General features: G+C 43.2%; 1 protein-coding gene across 1 annotated transcript in view; it reads right to left on the minus strand.

The window, feature by feature from the left end:
• LOC142074949 (SWI/SNF-related matrix-associated actin-dependent regulator of chromatin subfamily A member 2-like) overlaps positions 1 to 22,202 on the minus strand; it is a 55,784-nt gene that overhangs the window by 28,831 nt on the left and 4,751 nt on the right. The window contains exons 4-9 of the mRNA XM_075135962.1: positions 17,254 to 17,361; positions 14,034 to 14,120; positions 13,103 to 13,149; positions 10,845 to 11,011; positions 9,847 to 10,010; positions 5,208 to 5,435 (exon numbers count right to left, since the gene is read on the minus strand). Coding sequence (XP_074992063.1) covers positions 5,208 to 5,435; positions 9,847 to 10,010; positions 10,845 to 11,011; positions 13,103 to 13,149; positions 14,034 to 14,120; positions 17,254 to 17,361 — 801 coding nt within the window. The remainder of the gene's footprint in view (positions 1 to 5,207; positions 5,436 to 9,846; positions 10,011 to 10,844; positions 11,012 to 13,102; positions 13,150 to 14,033; positions 14,121 to 17,253; positions 17,362 to 22,202) is intronic.

The raw sequence follows: 22,202 nt of genomic DNA on the forward strand, positions 1-22,202 counted from the left end.
GGAAGTTGGTACGGAGCGCACCAGCATCGTATGCCAGTTCGTTGGCAGTACTGTGCTGGAAAGAGTAAGAAGCACCAACGGTGGATGAGGTGGTTAGCAGACTTCGGGATTTTGAAGAAACTATCTCCTCCTCCCTTGTCTCGGCTGTAGAGAAACTGTCCCGAGAGGTCCAGCAACTCAAAGACAATAGGTCCTATTCTCCACCTGTACGGACCAGTATCTCAGCCATTAGGAGTCAGCGTTTTACTCCTCAAGAGAGAGGATATCGAAAGTACACACCACGGGGCACCCTGTGGTTTTACCTGCGTGACCACGGAGAGGACATGAGGCAGTGGGATGGAAAACCTACCTTCATCCTAGAGGCACGTGTTGCAAGGAAAAACAATCACACAAGGGGGTTCTCCCAGGAAAAATGCTGCTCCAGTTTTCAGGAAAAACCTGTCTCACGACGGTCCAGTTTCCAGTGAACAGTTCCCCAGACAGAGTAGAAGGGCTGATCTTACTTTGGACTGTAATGAAGGAATTCTTGACTCACGTTTGCAAGAAGTGAGAAGCGGATACTATGACCAGAACTAGAGGGGCCCTGCCTCCGGCCAGGTGGAGGAAAGGGACAACCGGGTTTACTGGACTGTGTGGATTCGATGGCCTGGCACATCAGAGCCACAGGAGTATAAGGCTCTCGTAGACACTGGTGCACAGTGCACCCTAATGCCATCAAACTATAAAGGGGCAGAACCCATTTGTATTTCTGGAGTGACAGGGGGATCCCAAGAGTTAACTGTATTGGAGGCCGAAGTGAGCCTAACCGGGAACGAGTGGCAGAAGCACCCCATTGTGACTGGCCCAGAGGCTCCGTGCATCCTTGGCATAGACTACCTCAGGAGAGGGTATTTTAAGGACCCAAAAGGGTATCGGTGGGCTTTTGGTATAGCTGCCCTGGAGACGGAGGAAATTAAACAGCTGTCCACCTTGCCACGTCTCTCAGAGGACTCTTATGTTGTGGGGTTGTTGAGGGTTGAAGAACAACAGGTACCAATCGCTACCACAACAGTGCATCGGCGACAATACCGCACCAACCGAGATTCCATGATACCCATCCATGAGCTGATTCGTCGACTGGAGAGCCAAGGAGTGATCAGCAAGACTCGCTCACCCTTCAACAGTCCCATATGGCCAGTGCGAAAGTCTAATGGAGAGTGGAGACTAACAGTAGACTACCGTGGCCTGAACGAAGTCACGCCGCCACTGAGTGCTGCCATGCCGGACATGCTAGAACTTCAATACGAACTGGAGTCGAAGGCAGCCAAGTGGTACGCCACCATTGACATTGCTAATGCCTTCTTCTCCATCCCTTTGGCAGCAGAGTGCAGGCCACAGTTTGCTTTCACTTGGAGGGGCGTCCAGTACACCTGGAACCGACTGCCCCAGGGGTGGAAACACAGCCCTACCATTTGCCATGGACTGATCCACACCGCACTGGAACAGGGTGAGGCTCCAGAACACCTGCAATACATTGACGACATCATCGTGTGGGGCAACACAGCAGAAGAAGTTTTTGAGAAAGGGAAGAGAATAATTCAAATCCTTCTGAAAGCCGGTTTTGCCATAAAACAAAGTAAGGTCAAGGGACCTGCACAGGAGATCCAGTTTTTAGGAATAAAATGGCAAGATGGACGTCGTCAGATCCCAATGGATGTGATCAACAAAATAACAGCCATGTCCCCACCAACTAGCAAAAAGGAAACACAAGCTTTCTTAGGCGTTGTGGGTTTTTGGAGAATGCATATTCCAAATTACAGTCAGATCGTAAGCCCTCTCTATCACGTGACCAGGAAGAAGAACGACTTCAGATGGGGCCCTGAGCAACAACAAGCCTTTGAACAAATTAAACAGGAGATAGTTCATGCAGTAGCCCTTGGGCCAGTCCGGGCAGGACAAGATGTGAAGAATGTGCTCTACACCGCAGCCGGGGAGAATGGCCCTACCTGGAGCCTCTGGCAGAAAGCACCAGGGGAGACTGGAGGTCGACCCTTAGGGTTCTGGAGTCGGGGATACAGAGGATCTGAGGCCCACTACACTCCAACTGAGAAGGAGATATTGGCAGCATATGAAGGGATTCGAGCTGCTTCGGAAGTGGTTGGCACTGAAGCACAGCTCCTCCTGGCACCCCGACTGCCGGTGCTGGGCTGGATGTTCAAAGGGAGGGTCCCCTCTACACATCATGCAACCGATGCTACGTGGAGTAAGTGGGTCGCACTGATCACACAACGGGCCCGAATAGGAAACCCCAGTCGCCCAGGAATCTTGGAGGTGATCACGAACTGGCCAGAAGGCAAAGATTTTGGCATAACCACAGAGGAGGAGGTGACACGTGCTGAAGAAGCCCCACTGTATAATAAACTACCAGAAAACGAGAAGCAATATGCCCTGTTCACTGATGGGTCCTGTCGCCTTGTGGGAAAACATCGGAGGTGGAAAGCTGCTGTATGGAGTCCTATACGCCAAGTTGCAGAAACTGCTGAAGGAGAAGGTGAATCGAGCCAGTTTGCAGAGGTGAAAGCCATCCAGCTGGCCTTGGACATTGCTGAACGAGAAAAATGGCCAGTACTTTATCTCTATACTGACTCATGGATGGTGGCAAATGCCCTGTGGGGTTGGTTGCAGCAGTGGAAGCAGAACAACTGGCAGCGCAGAGGTAAACCCATCTGGGCTGCCGCGTTGTGGCAAGATATTGCTGCCCGAGTAGAGAACCTGGTTGTAAAAGTACGTCACGTAGATGCTCACGTACCCAAGAGTCGGGCCACTGAAGAACATCAAAACAACCAGCAGGTGGATCAGGCTGCTAAGATTGAAGTGGCTCAGGTGGATCTGGACTGGCAACATAAGGGTGAATTATTTATAGCTCGGTGGGCCCATGATGCCTCAGGCCATCAAGGAAGAGATGCAACATACAGATGGGCTCGTGATCGAGGGGTGGACTTAACCATGGACGCTATTGCACAGGTTATCCACGAATGTGAAACGTGCGCTGCAATCAAACAAGCCAAGCGAGTAAAGCCTCTTTGGTATGGGGGACGATGGTTGAAATACAAATATGGGGAGGCCTGGCAGATTGATTATATCACACTCCCACAAACCCGGCACGGCAAGCGCTATGTGCTCACCATGGTGGAAGCAACCACCGGCTGGCTAGAAACATACCCTGTGCCCCATGCCACTGCCCGGAACACCATCCTGGGCCTTGAAAAGCAAGTCCTATGGCGACATGGCACCCCAGAAAGAATTGAGTCAGACAATGGGACTCATTTCCGAAACACCCTCATAGACACCTGGGCCAAAGAGCACGGCATTGAGTGGGTCTATCACATCCCCTACCACGCACCAGCCTCCGGGAAAATCAAACGATACAACGGGCTGCTAAAGACAACACTGAGGGCAATGGGCGGTGGGACATTCAAGCATTGGGACACACATTTAGCAAAAGCCACCTGGTTAGTCAACACTAGGGGGTCTGTTAATCGAGCTGGCCCTGCCCAATCAAGACTTTTACGTACTGTAGATGGAGATAAAGTCCCTGTCGTGCACATAAGAAATATGCTGGGGAAGACAGTCTGGGTTACTCCTGCCTCTGACAAGGGAAAACCCATCCGTGGGATTGCTTTTGCTCAAGGACCTGGGTGCACTTGGTGGGTGATGCGAAAGGATGGGCAAGTCCGGTGTGTACCTCAAGGGGATTTGATTTTGGGTGAAAATAGCCAATGAACTGAATTTTATAATGTCAATTGTTATATGATATTGTATATCATTATTTCTATGGTTGCTATCAATGGTATAGCAGTGAAAATCACCCAGATTAATGAAGAATGAACTAACTCCGATGAAACCGAGCAAAGTGCAACGATGATAGAACTGAACGAGTGCAGCAGTACCGAAATGAGAACTGGCTTCAGGATGCAACAGCCCAACACCACACACCATCCTTCTGGCCCTGAAAGACTGTTATGACAGATGGAGCCCAAAGTTGTGGACTAAAAGAACTCAATAGACATTTATATATATATTTATGTGTATATATGTATGTATATGTATTATATATGTATATATATAAAAAAGATAGTGATGATTAATTGAAAGGTATTGAAAAATGTGAGACCTAAGCATAACGTAAATGGTATGGAATAAGGGGTGGATACTGTCCTGGTTTCGGCTGGGATAGGGTTAAATTTCTTCCTAGTGCTGTGTTTTGGATTTAGTACAAGGAGAATGTTGATAACACACTGATGTTTTCAGTTGTTGCTAAGTGCCCTCCTAGTCCAAGGACAGCTCCCATGCCTACTGACTGAGCTAGGTACACAAGATGGGAGGGAACATAATCAGGACAGCCAGCCCAGCTGGCCAATGGGGTATTCCATACCATGTGACGTCATGCTCAGTATATGAAGGGTAGGCGTGATCCAGGAAGTACCGATCGCTACTTGGTTATCGGTCAGCGCGGGTGGTGAGCAATTGCATTGTGCATCACTCATTTTGTATATTCTATCATTATTTATTATCATTATTCTCCCTTTTCTGTTCTATTAAACTGTCTTTATCTCAACCCACGAGTTTTTCTCACTCTTACCCTTCCGATTCTCTCCCCGTCCCATTGGGGGGCGGGGGGAGTGAGTGAGCGGCTGCGTGGTATTTGGCTGCCTGCCAGGTTAAACCACGACAAACTTACAATATATCTTTGGTAAAGGCAAACTGTATGTGGATCAATGGATGGAATGTAGAGATCCTGACCGAGAAACCGTTGCACATTTAGGAGTTAGTGATCCACATAACAGTTAATGGGAGTAGGCCCAGGCCTGTGCTGCGCTGCACGTACAGCTTGGCTTTCAGGCCTGTGTTGTGCTGCACAAATTCATTGGCCACAGGATAAACTCAGACAGCTCATTGTAACAGAGGAGCCTGCAAGCAGCTCCCACTTGGTACCGGTGACTACGCCACCTGCATGGCCTCGCCTTTATCTAACAGTGCAGCAACAAGTTCTCATGAGAATATCCTTTAGGAATAGAGTTGTTTCCTTGTAAGGAAATTATATAATAGCTTGCAGTCTCAAGCAGTCCCAAGCTGCACTCAAACTGCACTCTCGCCTACCAGTTATATAGCTGCTTCCCAAGCACCAACTGAAACATCTTCTCTTTGATTGTTTTTAACTGCCTTACCTCATTTTCTTCCTCATGTTCTAATATAGCCTGTAGAAAAGCCCTCCGCTCATGGCTTGAAGATTTCTGATCAAACATTCCAGCCTGAATAACTTTTTGATCTACATTCAGTTTATACTTTGCAGCAGCGAGTATCTTCTCCTCCACACTGTTCACAGTGCACAGTCGCAGGACTCGAACCTCATTCTGCTGACCAATTCGATGAGCTCGGTCTTGGGCCTGCAAGTCCTATTAGGCAAAGAATATGGAATGATGCATAACGTAACTGTGCTACACAAATCACTCCCTGCTTAAAGGACACTGTAATGTTGGGTTTCATTAGCATAACAAAAAGAAGTGCTCGAGCTACAGTCCACCGCAATTCATCTAGCTCATTCCTGATTATCCTCCTTCTTGGGAGTTCATCAGACCCAGGCAGGCAAACCGGAGGGAAAAAAGTATGTGCATGCTCTGTACAATGTGAATGCAGTAAGTCTAACACCTCTCGACAGCATGTGCAGTAAGTGACCAAGATAGGCCGCAGTATGTAATTCTTCTCTGCCACTCAGAGTTCATGGCCTTTCAGGCCAGAAAGGAACCCTGAAGTAAAGCAACTCTCTAGTCCAGGTACAAGAACAGAGGCAACGATATAACTAGGTATATATTATAAAGTCCAGATATAAACCTGTGTATCTAAAGCAAACCACTATTTCTGAATATCTTAAATGCATTAGTAATTTTATGTATTGGGTCTGGCTAGAATGGAGTTAACTTTCTTCATACCAGCCTGTTGGGGGCTTGTCCGGGATGGTGCTGTGATATGGATTTGTCACCAAAAGAGTGTTGATAACGCAGCAATGTTTTGGCTATTGCTGAACAGTGCTTGCACAGCGTCAAGGCCTTCTCTGTTTCTCACTCTGCCCCCCCAGGGAGTAGGCTGAGGGTGGGCAAGGAGTTGGGAGGGGACACAGCCAAGACAACTGACCTGAATTGGCCAAAGGGATATTCCATGCCATATAACATCATGTTCAGCAATAAAAACTGAGCAGAGTGTGTGTGTGGGGGGGGGGTGGTGGTGGTGGTGGTGGTGTACATATGTGTGTTGGCTTCCAAGGTAGAGTAGAATAGAATAGAATAGAATAGAATAGTTCAGTTGGAAGGGACCTACAACAGTCATCCAGTCCAACTGCCTCACCACTTCAGGGCTGACCAAAAATTAAAGCATCTTATTAAGGGCATTGTCCAAATGCCTCTTAAACACTGACAGGCATGGGGCATCACCCACCTCGCTAGGAAGCCTGTTCCAGTGTTTGACCACCCTCTCGGTAAAGGAATGTTTCCTAATGTCTAGTCTGAACCTCCCCTGACGCAGCTTTGAGCCATTCCCACGCGTCATTCCCACGCGTCCTATCACTGGATACCAGGGAGAAGAGATCAGCACCACCCTCTCCACTTCCCCTCCTCAGGAAGCTGTAGAGAGCAATGAGGTCGCCCCTCAGCCTCCTTCTCTCCAAACTAGACAAACCCAGAGTCCTTAGCCGCTCCTCAATAGGACATGCCTTCCAGCCCTTTCACCAGCTTTGTTGCCCTCCTCTGGACGCATTCAAGGACCTTCACATCCTTCTTAAATTGTGGGGCCCAGAACTGCACACAGTACTCAAGGTGAGGCCTCACCAACGCTGAATACAGCGGGATAATCACCTCTTTTGACCGGCTGGTTATGCTGTGTTTAATGCACCCCAGGATGCGGTTTGCCCTCTTGGCTGCCAGGGCACACTGCTGACTCCTATTGAGCCGGCTGTCAACCAGCACCCCACACTCGTGATCCTCCAACTCAGAGGATCAGGCAGCCCAAGGTCTATCCGTATTATTGAAGACTGAGGCAAAAAAAGCATTGAATGCCTCCGCTTTTTCTTCATCCCTATTTGTCAGGTGACCATCTTCAACAAGTATTGGTCCAATGTTTTCCTTAGACCTCCTCTTGCTATTAACATACATACAAAAGCCTTTCTTGTTGTCTGACACAACACTGGCCAGTTTCAACTCTAGTTGAGCTTTAGCCTTTCGTGTCTTCTCCCTGCATATGCGAACCACGGCTCTGTAATCTTCCTGCAAAGCCTGACCTCGCTTCCAGAGGTCATACAATTTCTTTTTCTGCCTGAGTTCCAAGAGGAGTTCCCTGTTCAGACAAGCTGGTCTTCTGCCCCGCTTGCTTGACTTGTGACACCATGGGATTGCCTGCTCCTGTGCTTTTAAAAGGCGGTTCTTAAAAACTGACCAGCACTCGTGGATTCCTAAGCCCTCAAAAGCAGATTCCCAGGGGACACTGCTAACTAGCTCCCTGAGTAGCTTAAAGTTTGCTCTCTTGAAATCCAGGGTAGCAACTCTGCTGACCTTTTTTCTCATTACACCGAAAATTTTAAACTCAGCCATTTCATGATCACTGTGGCCAAGACAGCCACCTGCCATCACATCTCCCACGAGTCCTTCTCTAGTCACAAACAACAAGTCTAGGAGGGCATCTTTCCTAGTTGGCTCACTGAGTACTTGTGACAAGAATTTTTCTTCCACAAACTTCAGGAATTTCCCAGGCTTGCTTGTCACAGCAGTATGGTATTCACAGTGGATGACTGGGAAGTTGAAATATCCCATAAGGACAAGGGCCACAGATCCAGAGATTTCTCCTAATTGCCTACAGAATAACTCATCAGTGCTTACATCCTGGCTGGGCGATCGGTAGTAGACACCCACTATGACAGCTGCTTTGTTTTCCATCCCCCTAATCCTCACCCAGAGGCTCTCAACCACATCATCCCTAACTGTGAGGGCTGTACAGTCACACCTCTCCCTTACATACAGTGCAACTCCTCCACTTCGCCTGCCCTGCCTATCCCTCCTGAACAACCTGTAGCCCTCCATCCCAGCACTCCAATCGTGGGACTCATTCCACCAAGTCTCACTAATACCAATGACATCATGGCTCTGGGAATGGACCAACTCTTCCAGTTCATCCTGTTTGTTTCTCATACTGCGTGCATTGGTGTACAGGCATTTCAGATGTGCTCCTAAGCCCTCAGTGCTCTCTGGAGCAGAGTAAATGCTCCCATTAGCATTGCCAGCCTCAGGCGATGCCATGCCAACCCTTGGCTTACTTTCAGCTCTCCTGATGGTATCCCCTTCCCCCATCGATTCTAGTTTAAAGCCCTCTCAATCAGTCCTGCCAGCTTACAAGCAAAGAAGTGTTTCCCCCATTGGGTCAGGTGGATCCCGCCAGGGCCCAGCATACCTTGTGTTTCAAGGACTCTTCCATGGTTATAAAAACCAAAGTTCTGGCAGAGGCACCAGTCCTGGAGCCAGGTATTGATGTCTTGGGCACGCCTGTTTCTTCCAATGTCTCTTTTATATCTTTCCTTCACTTATTAAACTGTCTTTATCTCAACCCAGGACTTTTCACCCTTTTGGCCTTCTGATTCTCTCCCCCATTCCGCTAAGGGGCTAGTAAGCAAGCGACTGTGTGGGTACTTAGCTGCTGGCCGGGGTCAACCTACCACAACGTGGGGCACCAAAAAGGACTGTGGTGGGTTGACTCCAGACAACGGCCAAGCACCCACACAGCCGCTCGCTCACTCCCCTCTCCCGCAGGATGGGGAGAAAATAGAAGGAAAGTGAGAAGAATGGTTGATCGAAATAAAAGACAGTTTAATAGGTGAAGCAAAATCTGTGTGTGCAAGTAAAGCAAAAGAAGGAATTTATTTACTATTTCCTTTTGGCAGGCAGATGTCCAACCACTTCCTAGAAAGCAGGACCTCAGCACGCATAATGGTTGCTTGGGAAGACAAACGCCATGACCACAATCGTCCCCGCTTCCTCCTCCTTTCCTTGAGCTTTTATTGCTGAGCACGACGTCATATGGTATGGAATATCCCTTTGATCAGTCTGGGTCAGGTCTCCCGGCTGTGTCTCCTCCCAGCTTCTTGCCCAACCCCAGTCTACTTGTTGGTGGGGCAGAGTAGGAAAAATCAAAAGCCTCACGGCTGTGCAAGCACTGTTTGGCAACAGCCAAAACACTGGTGCATGCATTATCAACACTGGTTTGGTCACAAATCCAAAATACAGCACCATATGGGCTGCTATGAAGAAAATTAACTCCATCCCAGCCAGACCCAGTATAGACTCTAGTCCAGGTACAAGAACAGAGGCAACAATATAGCTGGATATATATATAATATAATCTAGCTATAGACCTGTGTATCTAAAGCAAATCACTATCCCTGAGAATCTTAAATGCATTAGTAATCTTAGAAATTATTTCATCTGCTGCATGAGCTTTTAACTTTGAATGGAGAGCCATTTATTAGTGCCTTATGATTAAAGGGTGAACAAAGTTATACCAATGAAACAGAAAATGCAGACTGTAAGACTCTAACTTTGAGGATTCCCTGACACTCAGAAAAACTATATACGCAGACACAGTATCACTTTACCGATTTAAAACAAAACACTACTTGATTGTAGCAGCTTGCCTTACCAATTCTTCTCAAAGCAGCATTTTATGATATACTTTCATTTCACTGTCAATCTTCCCAAATCAAAACACAAAGCCTAAAAAAGCACAAACAATTATTTCCATATTACATGAAGATAATTAAATAAAAATAACCTGATGAGGATTCCAATCACTATCAAAGATTATAACAGTGTCAGCAGCCTGGAGGTTCAAGCCCAGCCCTCCTGCCCTTGTACTCAGCAAGAAGATGAAGTACTGTGAGCCAGGTTCATTAAATTTCTTCAGCAGGGCAGCTCGATCCTCCGATTTTGTTGTACCTGAGAAGAAATTAAAAAAGAAATAAAAAGAAACCCTATGACAAAGATCTTCTACTGAAATAATTTAAAAGCAATCTTAGTTGTATAAAGCACATGTGGAAGGGAAATTTTAGCTCACTTGTTCTTTGCCATCTCAGCTATATTTTCTATAATATAGACGCAAACACTAACCATGGATGTTTCAAGCCAACTGTCTATAGCACTTGGGAGGAGGGTTCCCAAACTTTTATTTTAAGTAGGCTTGACATTTCAAAAGGGGACTTTGAAAAGATGCAACTACCTATTTGACAACATTTTATGACTGACAAGTTTCAATAGATGATATACACACGCAAAATGGAGCTTCAGTTTTGATTAAGGCCTTATGAGCACTCACAGAATCTAAATATTTTAAAAACTATATGTGTACACAAACATAGATTTATTAACATTTCACTATTGGCCTTAAAAATCAAGATTAATATCAAGGGAACAAAAATTCTTAAAAGATCACATTCAAAACACAATGGTGTCCATAGGGGAGGGAGAGAAAGCAGAGAATTCAACCACGGTAAAAGGCCTACACAAAGCTCTAAGTAACAACTAAGCACTGTACACATTGTCAACAAGGTGAATTTCCTGTACTTTGACAATCAGTTTTTACCGATCAGCTTGGTCTGACCCTCTGCTTGTTTTATCTTTTTACATCTCTGCCTGTAGCTGAAGACAGACAGAAGTTTGATATTTTTATTCAGATGTCCATACGCATATAGTACAGAGGAGGAAGTTTTTCTACTACATAGTCAAATTGCTGAACCGGAAAAACACTCCCAAATTTATTTTCATTCAGCTTACCATCAAGACGTAAGTAAAGGAAATGTCGAAATGCAAAATAGTCCTCCATAATGGTCATGAGTGATGTCATTTGACAAAAAAGAAGCACACGATGGTTAGTGGCTCGCAACTTAGGTAAAATACGATCAAGTAGTTCAAATTTCCCTGAGGCCCGATAAAGCTCAGCTCTGTTTAAGAGGAAAAAACACAATAAATGCCATGACAAGCCTGCTTATAGAAGAGTTTTTAATAATGCATTCTAATTACAATTGTGTCATATCATGATAATGGATAGATTCCTTTACTCAAAGGAAAACAAAATTGATAGCACTTTTCTCTCTTTAAAACTGTTTATGATGTTGATTAAAATAAGAAAAAAACCTACATGAATTGTATCTATGTATTTATTTGTTAGGAAAGGGTTCCTCCCCCCAATATAAGAATTCTCTGGACTCTCAAGCACATCAAATATCTTCCTTTATGAGCCCAGTATTTTTTTTTTCATTATTTCTCAAAACAAGCATTATTTCTGAAGTACATAAGCATTTTATTGGTTTAGATGCTCTCCCACAGGATCTGCTTTCAATCAGCATCTACTGGAGCCACAAGTTACATTCATCAAGTGTATGTTAGAACTGATTACTTTTCCACTCACTACTGTACATGTGAAAGCAGAGTCCAGACCAGACTAGTTTATATACAGAAACAATGGGAAAAGTTTGATAGTGGACATATTCTTTTATTGTATACACTTATAACTGTCTTGAACTATCTTTATTTGCTCTGATTACTAATTTTCTGTCTTCTGTGCTATCAAGATGAGTTGCAAAACAGATTGAGCACTAGGTTTGTACACAAAGATGTTTAAGCCAAAAATCAGAAAGAGAATAACAAAGGTGGCTAAATGAGTAGGAAAACCATATAGTGTAGAAAATCAAATTACACATAACTCTCCTCTAATTCTAAATCTGTAGCCTTAAAATATAATTCATCATTAGGAACTGTATACTCAGTCCACAAGATACAAGGCCTTCTGAGATGTATACATATATAATTGCTATGCAAAAGGCCAAACTATTTGAGGGACAGATGGTCTTGTATACTAATAAAGAAATAAAGACATTGCTGACACTTAAACAGGAAGGGAGCCATGTGGAGGATACACACAACCTCCTCTATCCCTTGCTCAGAGTAAGACGGAAACCATTTCTAGCCAGTCAGACAGAAGTGTTGAGAACAAATTTAAATCTATTTAATTTTTTTATCTAAGCAATGGAAAAAGTGCTAACATAACTTTAATTTGGAATAAATTAAAAAGGAAGAGTAGAAGAGGGAGAGAGTGAGAGAAATCCCTAAAGAGTCTCCACAATAAATTTCAGATAGTGTCTTTGTTTTTTTAAAAAAAAGGAAGGGACAGAGGGAGGCAGGCAAGCAGGCAGGAAGGATAGGCAGGAGGGAAGGCAAGGCAGGTAGGCATTGGTTTGTCTGCATGAAGACAGGATTTATTATTCAGTATATTGACATGCAGTGTAATAACCATCTTTCCCTATTTTCCCGAGACAGACAGAGGGGCAGAAAAGCTTCACATAACACTCTTAATACCAGCATCTTTTGGTTCAGGTATGGATCCTGTGCCTCTGTCCTCCTATAAAAGGGCATAGAGGACAAAGGAATCAGGATTCTCTTTCAGGTCCCTCCCAAACTGAAGTCCATGCTACAACATGTTACAACAGGAATAAAAGCTTTCTGAAGAACCAGCAATCATTTCTACCATGTTCAGTCATTGCCCAAGGACTGGAAGTTTTGCGAAAGAAAGGTTCCTATATCTTGGTATGATGTTAATGAAAATAATGGAAATCCATCTTCAAAATTCTCCTAACCATTCTCTGCTTTAGCCGAATGCTTCTTTTCAAAGCACAAGAACTACTTTAAATCAGATAAAAACTTTCTTACTTTGACATTAGTCACTCAGCAGGGCTTCAGCATCAGTCAAGGACAAAACTGGAGTCCAGAAGATTCTAATTACCATCCAGATATAAAAGCAACTTTAAACTGCCATTTTGGAGATGAAACATCCCTTGAAGTAAGAAGCAGTCCCTTAGGCTGGGGGACTATGGGAAGAGTTTTAAGCTAGCTAGGTTCCTTCTAAAGCATGTTATTTCTATAGCTGATTAGATTTATCTTAGAAACTGCTTAGCTTTTGAGAACATACAGCTTTTGGAAACAAGATATGATACAATAGTTTCATTGCAGCATATATGAAGAAGATAAAGATTTACCCATTGATGACACCATTTGAGTAGCCTAAATGTTCAGCGAAAGATTCCTGCAGAATTATAAGCAATAAACAGAATATTAGACACAGTCTATACAGTGGCCAAAATTATGCATCCCTATATCAAGAAACTATATGAATGGGGTTTGAGTCCCATTACACTCATACCCTTGGAATTTGCCTTGTGGCACAAATACTCTAATGTTTTCTTGCTACTGCTTTATTTAAAATGCATGGCTTGTAGGAATAATTTCCCTCTGTATGCTTTTTACCAGATTACAAATACAGTAGAACCTAATTAATTTGCACTGATTACTGGGAGACCCATTTGCAAAATACTGAATTTCATGAGTTAATAAGCAAGTGAGCAAACAATAAAAAACACAATAATACACCACAGGAGATAATTGTTCATTTCTTTGTATACTGTAGCTACATTTTAGTTAGCTTTAGCTCAGTAATGAGAAATGCTACACAGTAAACAAATCTTTGTTGAAAAAAAGGAGGGGTATGGAGGGGGGCAATTTTTGATAGATATTCTAAAGGATTAGCAGTCTGCTAGATAACAAGGTTCTACTATATGTTCTACTATATGGCATTTTAAACTGATATCTCTATTTTAAAATTTAGTTTTATTTTAAGCACAGGTAGTGGCAAGTTGATATGGAATATCTTAAACTCAGAAAACTATATTTTTTAAAAATAGTGCCTCAAAAAGAACAAATGCTGTAAAAGTGAATTTAAGACTGCAGATAAAAATCTGGTGACTGCTCCATTTCTTCACTTATACAGAGGAATGGAATGAGTGTTTCTCAAATGTGTTCTTTCCAGCACAAGTGTTGTTGCCAAAGATGTTCCCTCCTGTGCTAGCAGTTTTTGGCTATGTTAGCCACCTGAATAAAAAAGACCCACAAAATCAAACATGACAGACTTACCTCAATATGTTGAAACATATATGGGTGATTGCATATCTTTCTCAATTGCATGATTGTGTTCATAAGAGTTTTTGCCCCACCTTTTCCCTAGGGAAGCAAACAACACAAATCATATTACGAAACCCATTTCCTAGCTTGTTAATGAAACTTTTGAAACTCAATTTCAAAAGGAGACATAAAAATACTTCTACCCCAAAGCAGAACACCATATCACCATGAAATAAAAATATTTGAAGCTGTGAAATAAGGTGCAGTTATCTGGCTGCTCAAATTAAAATATGAGGATGGTAACACCATATTAAGATTGACTAACACTTCTTACTTTAAGGTCCTATTTTGATTTGCTATAACTTTGTGAAACTGTTACCAGAGTTGGTACAATTTCCAAACTCACTATGTCACTCAGGTGAAATTATTTTTAAATATCTCAGCCAAAACAATTCAGACATTTCCAAGAGTGAGATTAGGAAAAATTACATTATGTGATCATTTTATATTCTGGTAAATTCATCTCCGGAAGGGAACTGACATTTGATTGAGGGTAGTCCGCATATCAAAGTCTACTGTTGATCCCTTTAAAGTCTATCTCAATTTGTTCCAAACTGCAGTTTGCATTTGTTTATGAAATGTTTACTAGAGCTTTGCATCCTAATGAATTCTCTCTAGTTTGAGCAGGCCAGAGCTGCAGAATTTTCCCTAAAACAATAGTTATCGGATCTTCAAAGCCAAGAGTTCTCAATGACCACCACCTCCTTCTGCTGGCACCAGGAAGCATGAATAAGAGAACCTGATGAATTGCTTACAGAAAAGAAAAAAGTTGGAGGATAGGGAAAAATTGGACCTATGAGTATGAGGGAGTTGAGATTGCAATGTTCTGACCAAAGAGACTAGAAAGCTAGAGGACAGCAGAGGCAATTAGAACTGCTTAAGGCAAAGAGCTGGGCAGGGAAGCAAGGAAGAAAAAGCAGAGAGAAGATTCTGAACTAGTGAACAAGAGAAACCAGACAGAGAGGTAAGCAGAAGGCTGGGATGCAAAATGAAATTGGGGGGGTGGGGGGAAATTAGAACAAGGAACAGGATGTAAGATAGGCAACGTTGAGGTAGACATAAACCTGCTGAGGTGGACTGGGAACAGGGAATGAGGGCATAGAGATGGCTGACCTCTATTTAGTTGAGTAAGGTGACTGCACACAAATCTTGAGTCAGAGGAAGGGCAACAGGAATGGCTGTGCCAGGAAACTGGGCCTAGTTAGGCACAGAGAACTGAACTAACAGAAGATGTTGGGATGAGGAAGAAAATAGACTGGACATGGATCAAAGTGGTTATGGTAAAAGGCATCACAGTCAGGTCAGGAATAGGGGGAGATGAGCAGGAGGGACAACATCCATTCAAGTACCCTCTCTCCAGATCTTAGAACAAATTGAAGGCTCCCCAGTCTCACTGCTCTTCTGTCATCAAATATGTATTAAACCCTCAACCACATCAAATGCATTGTAAAAGGCAACTACTATCAGTTATTCAAGTAACTCAAACCTCTAGTATAGGTCTCTGTAGTGGTTCTAAACTTCCAATCATTCTGATTACCTCCTTTGGATGTAAATGTGTCAAATGACATTTTCTAAGACTTAAAAAATGGTAGCTGAAAAATTACATTAAAAATACAACAAAAGAAAGTAAACAGATGTTTGCAAAGTACTCAGAACCTATATAGAGATGACTGTCATAGAAGATCCTATGAGGAAAGGACTAACTTTGTTTTTAGAGCAGGGTTTGAATACTCAACAGTAAATAACACATCAGACCACATCAAATAGAGGTTATAACAAAATAAGTTATTGAACAAAAATATCATCCATTGTGACAATGAAATTGGCAGGAGGCAGGTGGAAAAATAGTATGTGATCATATTGTATCATGAAAACACATATAATGGGGCCAATATATGGGACTGGCGCGCACACAAGCTGTTACACACCAGCTGCTCAGAACCACAGAATGGTTGAGGTTGGAAGGGACCTCAGGAGATCATCTGATCCAACCCCCCTGCTCAAGCAGGGCCACCTAGAGCAGGTTGTCAAGGACTATGTAGAAACAGCTTTTGAATATCTCCAAGGAGGGTGACTCCACAACCTCTCTGAGAAACCTGTTCCAGTGCTCAGTCACCCTCACAGTAGTGTTTCCTGATGTTCACACAGAATCTCCTGTGTTTCAGCTTGTGCCCATTGCCTCTTGCCCTGTCACTGGGTACCACTGAAAAGAGCCTGGCTCCATCTTCTTTGCACCCTCCCTTCAGGTATTTATATACATTGATGAGATCCCCCCGAGCCTTCTCTTCTCTAGGCTAAACAGTCCCAGCTCTCTCAGCCTTGCCTCATAGGAGAGATGCTCCACTCCCTTCATCATCTTTGTGACCCTTCACTGGACTCTCTCCAGTAGTTCTATCTCTCTCTTGTACTGGGGAGCCCAGAACTGGACACAGCGCTCCAGGTGTGGCCTCACCAGTGCTGAATAGAGGGGAAGGATCACCTCCCTCAACCTGCTGGCAACACTCGTATTAACGCAGCCCAGGATACCATTGGCCCTCTTTGCCACAAGGGCACATTGCTGGCTCATGTTTGTTGCTCTGTGTTAAGTGCCTACATGATCTTACTCTGAGGAATCTCACGGTAAATCCAACCTACCTCACATCTATTGCAATGTAAAATATGTATTTACAGACAAGCTGATACATAGCTACTTGTCTTCTCTACAATAACTTGACCATATGCCAAAGTCCTAAGATAGAAAAGTCAACATTTGTTTTGGCATATTCTAATGTATGACTACATGACTTTGAATCTTATTTTTCTTTTAACACCTTTTTGCATGAACAGATGTTATTTGTATGTATGAACAGAGGCACTCATACCCTAGCTGGCCAAAACAAGATTTGTGCTTAATAATGGCTCTGAGAGAAAAGATGAACACCCAGTAGTAGTCAGTGCTGCCACAATCCCAATTAGTCAGGTTTTTTATTGGATTAAACTCAGCATATTTTTACCTTATGAATGGAGAGCACAAACTACTGTCTTTTAAAACACAAACATGTCTGAGATTTCTTTCTTCAAAGATATCTGTGGTAAGAACCTACTTATTAATTTTTTTTTTAAAAAGAAGTCATGTAGTCAACACATGATCATGATCTGTTGTTCTGTAAGTGTTCTAGTTTCCCCTTTGTACCTTCTTGTCTTTCTCAGAACCATCTGTGAGAAGGATTCCCTTGGCTTGCATGTGGCGGTACAGAATCTTCTGAAGAGCTGACATGTCACATTTGATTACATATTCAACCTAGTGTAAAAACACAATTAACAAATACAGTGTCAATTTTTACCAAGATATAATCATTTCAGTATGATTTTAATTCCAAGTCCTTGCCTTCCTAAACAAATAAAACAAAAACTATATTTCTTTGATCCTCATCATAACAGCACCTTTAAACAAGTTGCAATTCACTTGCAAGCATAATAATGACTATTTGAAAAGATTAACTGTGGGATTTATGATTACTACAAGACACAGATTCTAAGGGCATGACTGTAGATTCAGTGCTGTTTTACCAAACATATAAAAAAGGAAATATTATTTCCTGTTTCTCTCTTCTTATAATTTTAACCAACTGTCAAAAGACTGAATGGCTAATAACCTGTGAAATTTATTATACCTGCAAAGCATCAATCACAACTGGCACAACCTGGCACAAAATAAATAACATCACTTACAGTCCTAAGTAGCATTCTACTTACCAATGTGGGGATGGAAACATGCTATTTTGTTTCTCAATATCTACTAAAAAAAAGGGGAACTAATGAAGTAGAGTATGAACACCAAATTCATTTTGACTTCTTGTTAAATATGATTAAAATAAGTTAGTTTCAGAATGTTTTGACTGCACACCACCCTTAAGTCCAGTAACACAAGAAAAGTTTTCATGTACCAATTTAACACACATTTTTTCGACTGCCAGGCTTGTATACTTCACTGTCTTTAATAACTAGGCTAAAATGAAAATAGTCACATAATGAAGCCAGAATAATGGTGACAAATAATGCAAGAAGTGATTAAAAAAAAAAGAGCAAGATGCTTAATGTTTCATAAATAAACTTGTGGAAGTTAAGTTATATTTAACACTTCATAGGCCTTTGGAGGCCTCACTAGTTAAGAAATACATGTCAGCATGACCTAACAGCCTCACCGAGTCAGCACAATTTAATTAACAAAGGAGTGAATTATTTGTAAAAAAGAGGTACTGTCTAGAGCTTCCTTATCTGACTGTTTGGAGCCTCCCTATATGAAGTAATCCACGTTACCGCTCTTAGTTGCAATTTACTATAGTCCTGTTTCTCGGACATGGTTTGATGAAGAACGAGTTGTATAACCCAAAGGTATATAAACTCTGTAACTGCCCCATTTGGGCAGAGGTCATATCAGCAGAGTCTGTCACTCTGCTGCTTTGTGTTCTCTCCTATAGCTATAGTAATTGCTTCTGTTCTGACCTGATCTAAATTGTAATTCCAGTTATTCTGCAACAAACTAAATAAAGAGCATCTTTGCTAACAATTTCATTAACCTAGTGAGGAAAGCTTTCAACTAGGTACATCAGGGAAGGATTGTCATTACCTGAAGAAAAGCGAAGGCATGGGGGGCAGCGAAGAAGTGTCTGGGAGACAGCACGACTTGGGAGGTTCTTGTGCTTCCCCTATGAAAGCAGCATGACTGGGGGCCCATCTCAAGTGCCTGTACACAAACGTATGCAGCATGGGCAGCAAACAGGAGGAATTATAAGTCCATGCACATTTGCAAAACTCTGATCTCATTGGGATTACAGAGATGTGGGAGATAGCTCACATGATTGGGGTGCTGCCATGGATGGGTACAGGCTCTTCAGGAAAGACAGACTGGGAAGGTGAGGACAGGGGATTGCACCCTATGCACAGGAGGGGCTCGAATGCACAGAGCTTTACCTTGGAGCAGGTGACGTGCCAGTTGAGAGTTTATGAGTAAGGATCAGAGGACAAACCAGTGCAGGTGCTATTGTGGTAGGCATCTGCTACAGGCTTTCTGATCAACAAAAGGAAGCACATGAAGCCTTCTTTACACAGCTCATGGGGGACATGCTCTGCTGGACTTGATAGTCATACACAAAGAAGAATTGCTCCAAGATGTGAAGGCTGAGGGCTGCACTGGCTGCAGCAGCCATGAGATTGTGGAGTTTAGGATCCTGAGAGAAGTGAGCAAGACAAATAGAATCACAGCCCTGCACTTCAGGAGAGCAGTTTTCAGCTTGTTCGGGTATCTCCTTGGCAGGATCTCATGGGAGACTGCTCTGGAGGGCAATGGGGCCAAGGAGAGGTGGATAATCTTCAAGGACAGCCTCCTCAGAGCAGAAGTTGTTTCTTATGACGTGGAAGAAGTCGAGCAAGCATGGCAGAAGGCCAGCGTGGATGAACAGGGAACACATGACTGAGCTCAAATGCAAAAAGGAAGCACACAGAAGGTGGAGACAGACATGGACTACCTGAAAGGAATATAGAGACATTGCCCAGGAGTGCAGGGATGAAGTTAGGAAAGCCTAGGCTCAGCTCAAGTTGGAACTAGAGAAGGATATGAAGGGCAACAAGAAGGGCTTCTATAGGTACACTGGCAGTAAAAGGAAGGCTAAGGAAAACAGAGGCCCACTGCTCAATGGGGCAAGGGACAGTGCCAAAGGACACAGGAATGACTGATGTACTCAGTGCCTTTTTTTGCTTCAGTGTTCACTGGTAAGGCTTGTCCTCAGGCCTCACAGGTCCCTGAGCCTAATGGCAGAGTCTGGGGGAGTAAAGCATTACTCATAGTAGAGGAAAATACAGTTAGAGACCACTTAAACCAGTTTGACGTATACAAGTCCATAGGACCAGATGGGATTCATCTAAGGCAGCAAAAGGAGTTGGCTGATGTCATTGTGAGGTTACTCTCTATCATCTTTGAAAGGTCATGTTGATCAGGGGAGGTTCTGAATGCCTGGGAAATGCAAACGTCAAACCCATTTTCAAGAAGGGCAAGAAGGGGAATCCAGGGAACTACAGGCCAGTCAACCTCACCGCCATCTCTGGGAAGCTTATGGAACAAATCCTTCTCAAAGACATTTCCAAGTACATGAAGGACAAGAATGTGACTCGCAACAGCCAGCATAGATTTATCAAGGGGAAATCATGCCTGACTGATTGCCCTCTATGATTAGATGACTGGCTGTGTAGACAAGGGGAGAGCAGTGGATCTTGTTTACCTTGATTTTAGTAAGGCCTTTGACATGGTCTTCCATAGTATTCTTATAACCAAACTAGTGAGATATGGACTGGATAAGTGGACAATAAAGTGGATGGAAATTTGGCTGGATTACCCAGCTCAAAGGGTAAAAATCCAGTACTACTACTCAGTAGTAGTCCAACTTGCAATCAGTTATCAATCAGTGGTGTCTCTTAAGGGTCAATACTTGGCCAATACTGTTTAATGTCTTTATGAATGACCTGGATGATGGGACAGAGTGCACTCTTAGCAAGTTTCTGGATGACACCAAATTGGAGGGGGGGAGTGCTCAATATGCTGTAGGTCAGAGGAACCTGGACAGGCTGGAGAAATGGGCTGACAGGATCCTCATGAAGTTTAACAAGGATAAACGCCAAGTCTTGCATCTGGGATGGAATAACCCTCGAATTGGGGGGAATAGTCAATATGCTGGATGCAGGGCTGCTATTCAAAGGAACCTCAACAGGCTGGAAAAATGGGCTGACAGGAACCTCATGAAGTTCAACAAAGGGAAATGCCGAGTCCTGCACTGGGGATGGAATAATGCCAGTATACTCTGGGGGCCAACTGGCTAGGAAGCAGCTTTGTAGAAAAGGACCTTGGAGTCCTGGTGGACAAAAAGTTGAACATGAGTCAGCAATGTGCCCTTGCAGCAAAGACGACCAACAGCATCCTGGGCTTTATTAGCAAAAGTGCAGCCACCAGGTCAAGGAAAGCAATCCTTCCCCTCTATTGAGCACTGGTGAGGCCACATCTGGAGTGCTGTGCCCAGCTTTTTTCTCCCCACTACACAACAGACATGGACATACTGGAGCAAGCCCAGCAGAGGGCCACCAAAATGGACAGAGGGCTGGAGCACATATATGAGGAGAGTTTGAGGGAGCTGGACTTGTTCAGCCTGGAGAAGAGAAGGCTCGGGAGACCTTATTGCTTTCTTTAACTACCTAATGGGCCAGACTCTGCTTGGAAACATTCAGCACAAGGACAAGTGGCAATGGTCACAAGTTGGAAAGTGAGAAATTCTGATTAGATATAAAGAAAAAAATTTCCCATGAGGGTGGTCAAACACTAGAACAGGAACCCAGAGAGGTTGTGGGATCTCCATCCTTGGAGATATTCAAAACTCAACTAGACAGGGTCCTGAGTGACCTGCTCTGAGCAGGAGGTTGTATTAGAGACCTCCAGAGGTCCTTTCCAACCTATATGATTTTATAACTAAAAAATCAATAGGTTATTTTCATCTCAGAAGGACAGGAGGATGAGCTCACAGGTAAGAAACATGAACATCCACTTAGCATCTTTATCAGGGGCCTGTCAGAGCAGCTAGAACTGTCACCAACAGACTTCTGTCAAAAAGTCTGATGCTTCAAGTCAGACATGCTTTGTTTTGAAAACGGGGACAGAAATGAAAGTGCTCCACTAAGTAACAGTGCATATGCAACTTATAAATCCTTTTTCTCCCATGACTCTTAATTGTTCTATCAAATACAGTGGCTCTAATTGGCAGAAATTTGAAATGCAATAAAAATTTCAGTAATGAGATTTTCCTGGTAGAATGTCAGACAACATTTTCAGATCTATGTTTCAAGCTCAAATAAATGCTACATAGAAGGCTATTGTGAATATGACATTTGGGGGAACAGAAGGTCAAAACAGCAACAATCTTCATAACATTCTAAATTTTTAGGTCTTTAATTAGAAGTCTTTTTATAAATGCAGATAAAGAACTCTTCATTCATTAAATGTAAATACAACCTCACAACTCACATGTAACAATAACTTGATTTTTGATTTTTGTTATGGTTTTAACCCAGCAGGTTTAAGTATCAAATGTCCCCCCAACC

The sequence above is a fragment of the Calonectris borealis genome, chromosome W (genome assembly GCF_964195595.1).
Source record: "Calonectris borealis chromosome W, bCalBor7.hap1.2, whole genome shotgun sequence".
Classification (NCBI taxonomy): Eukaryota; Metazoa; Chordata; class Aves; order Procellariiformes; family Procellariidae; genus Calonectris; species Calonectris borealis.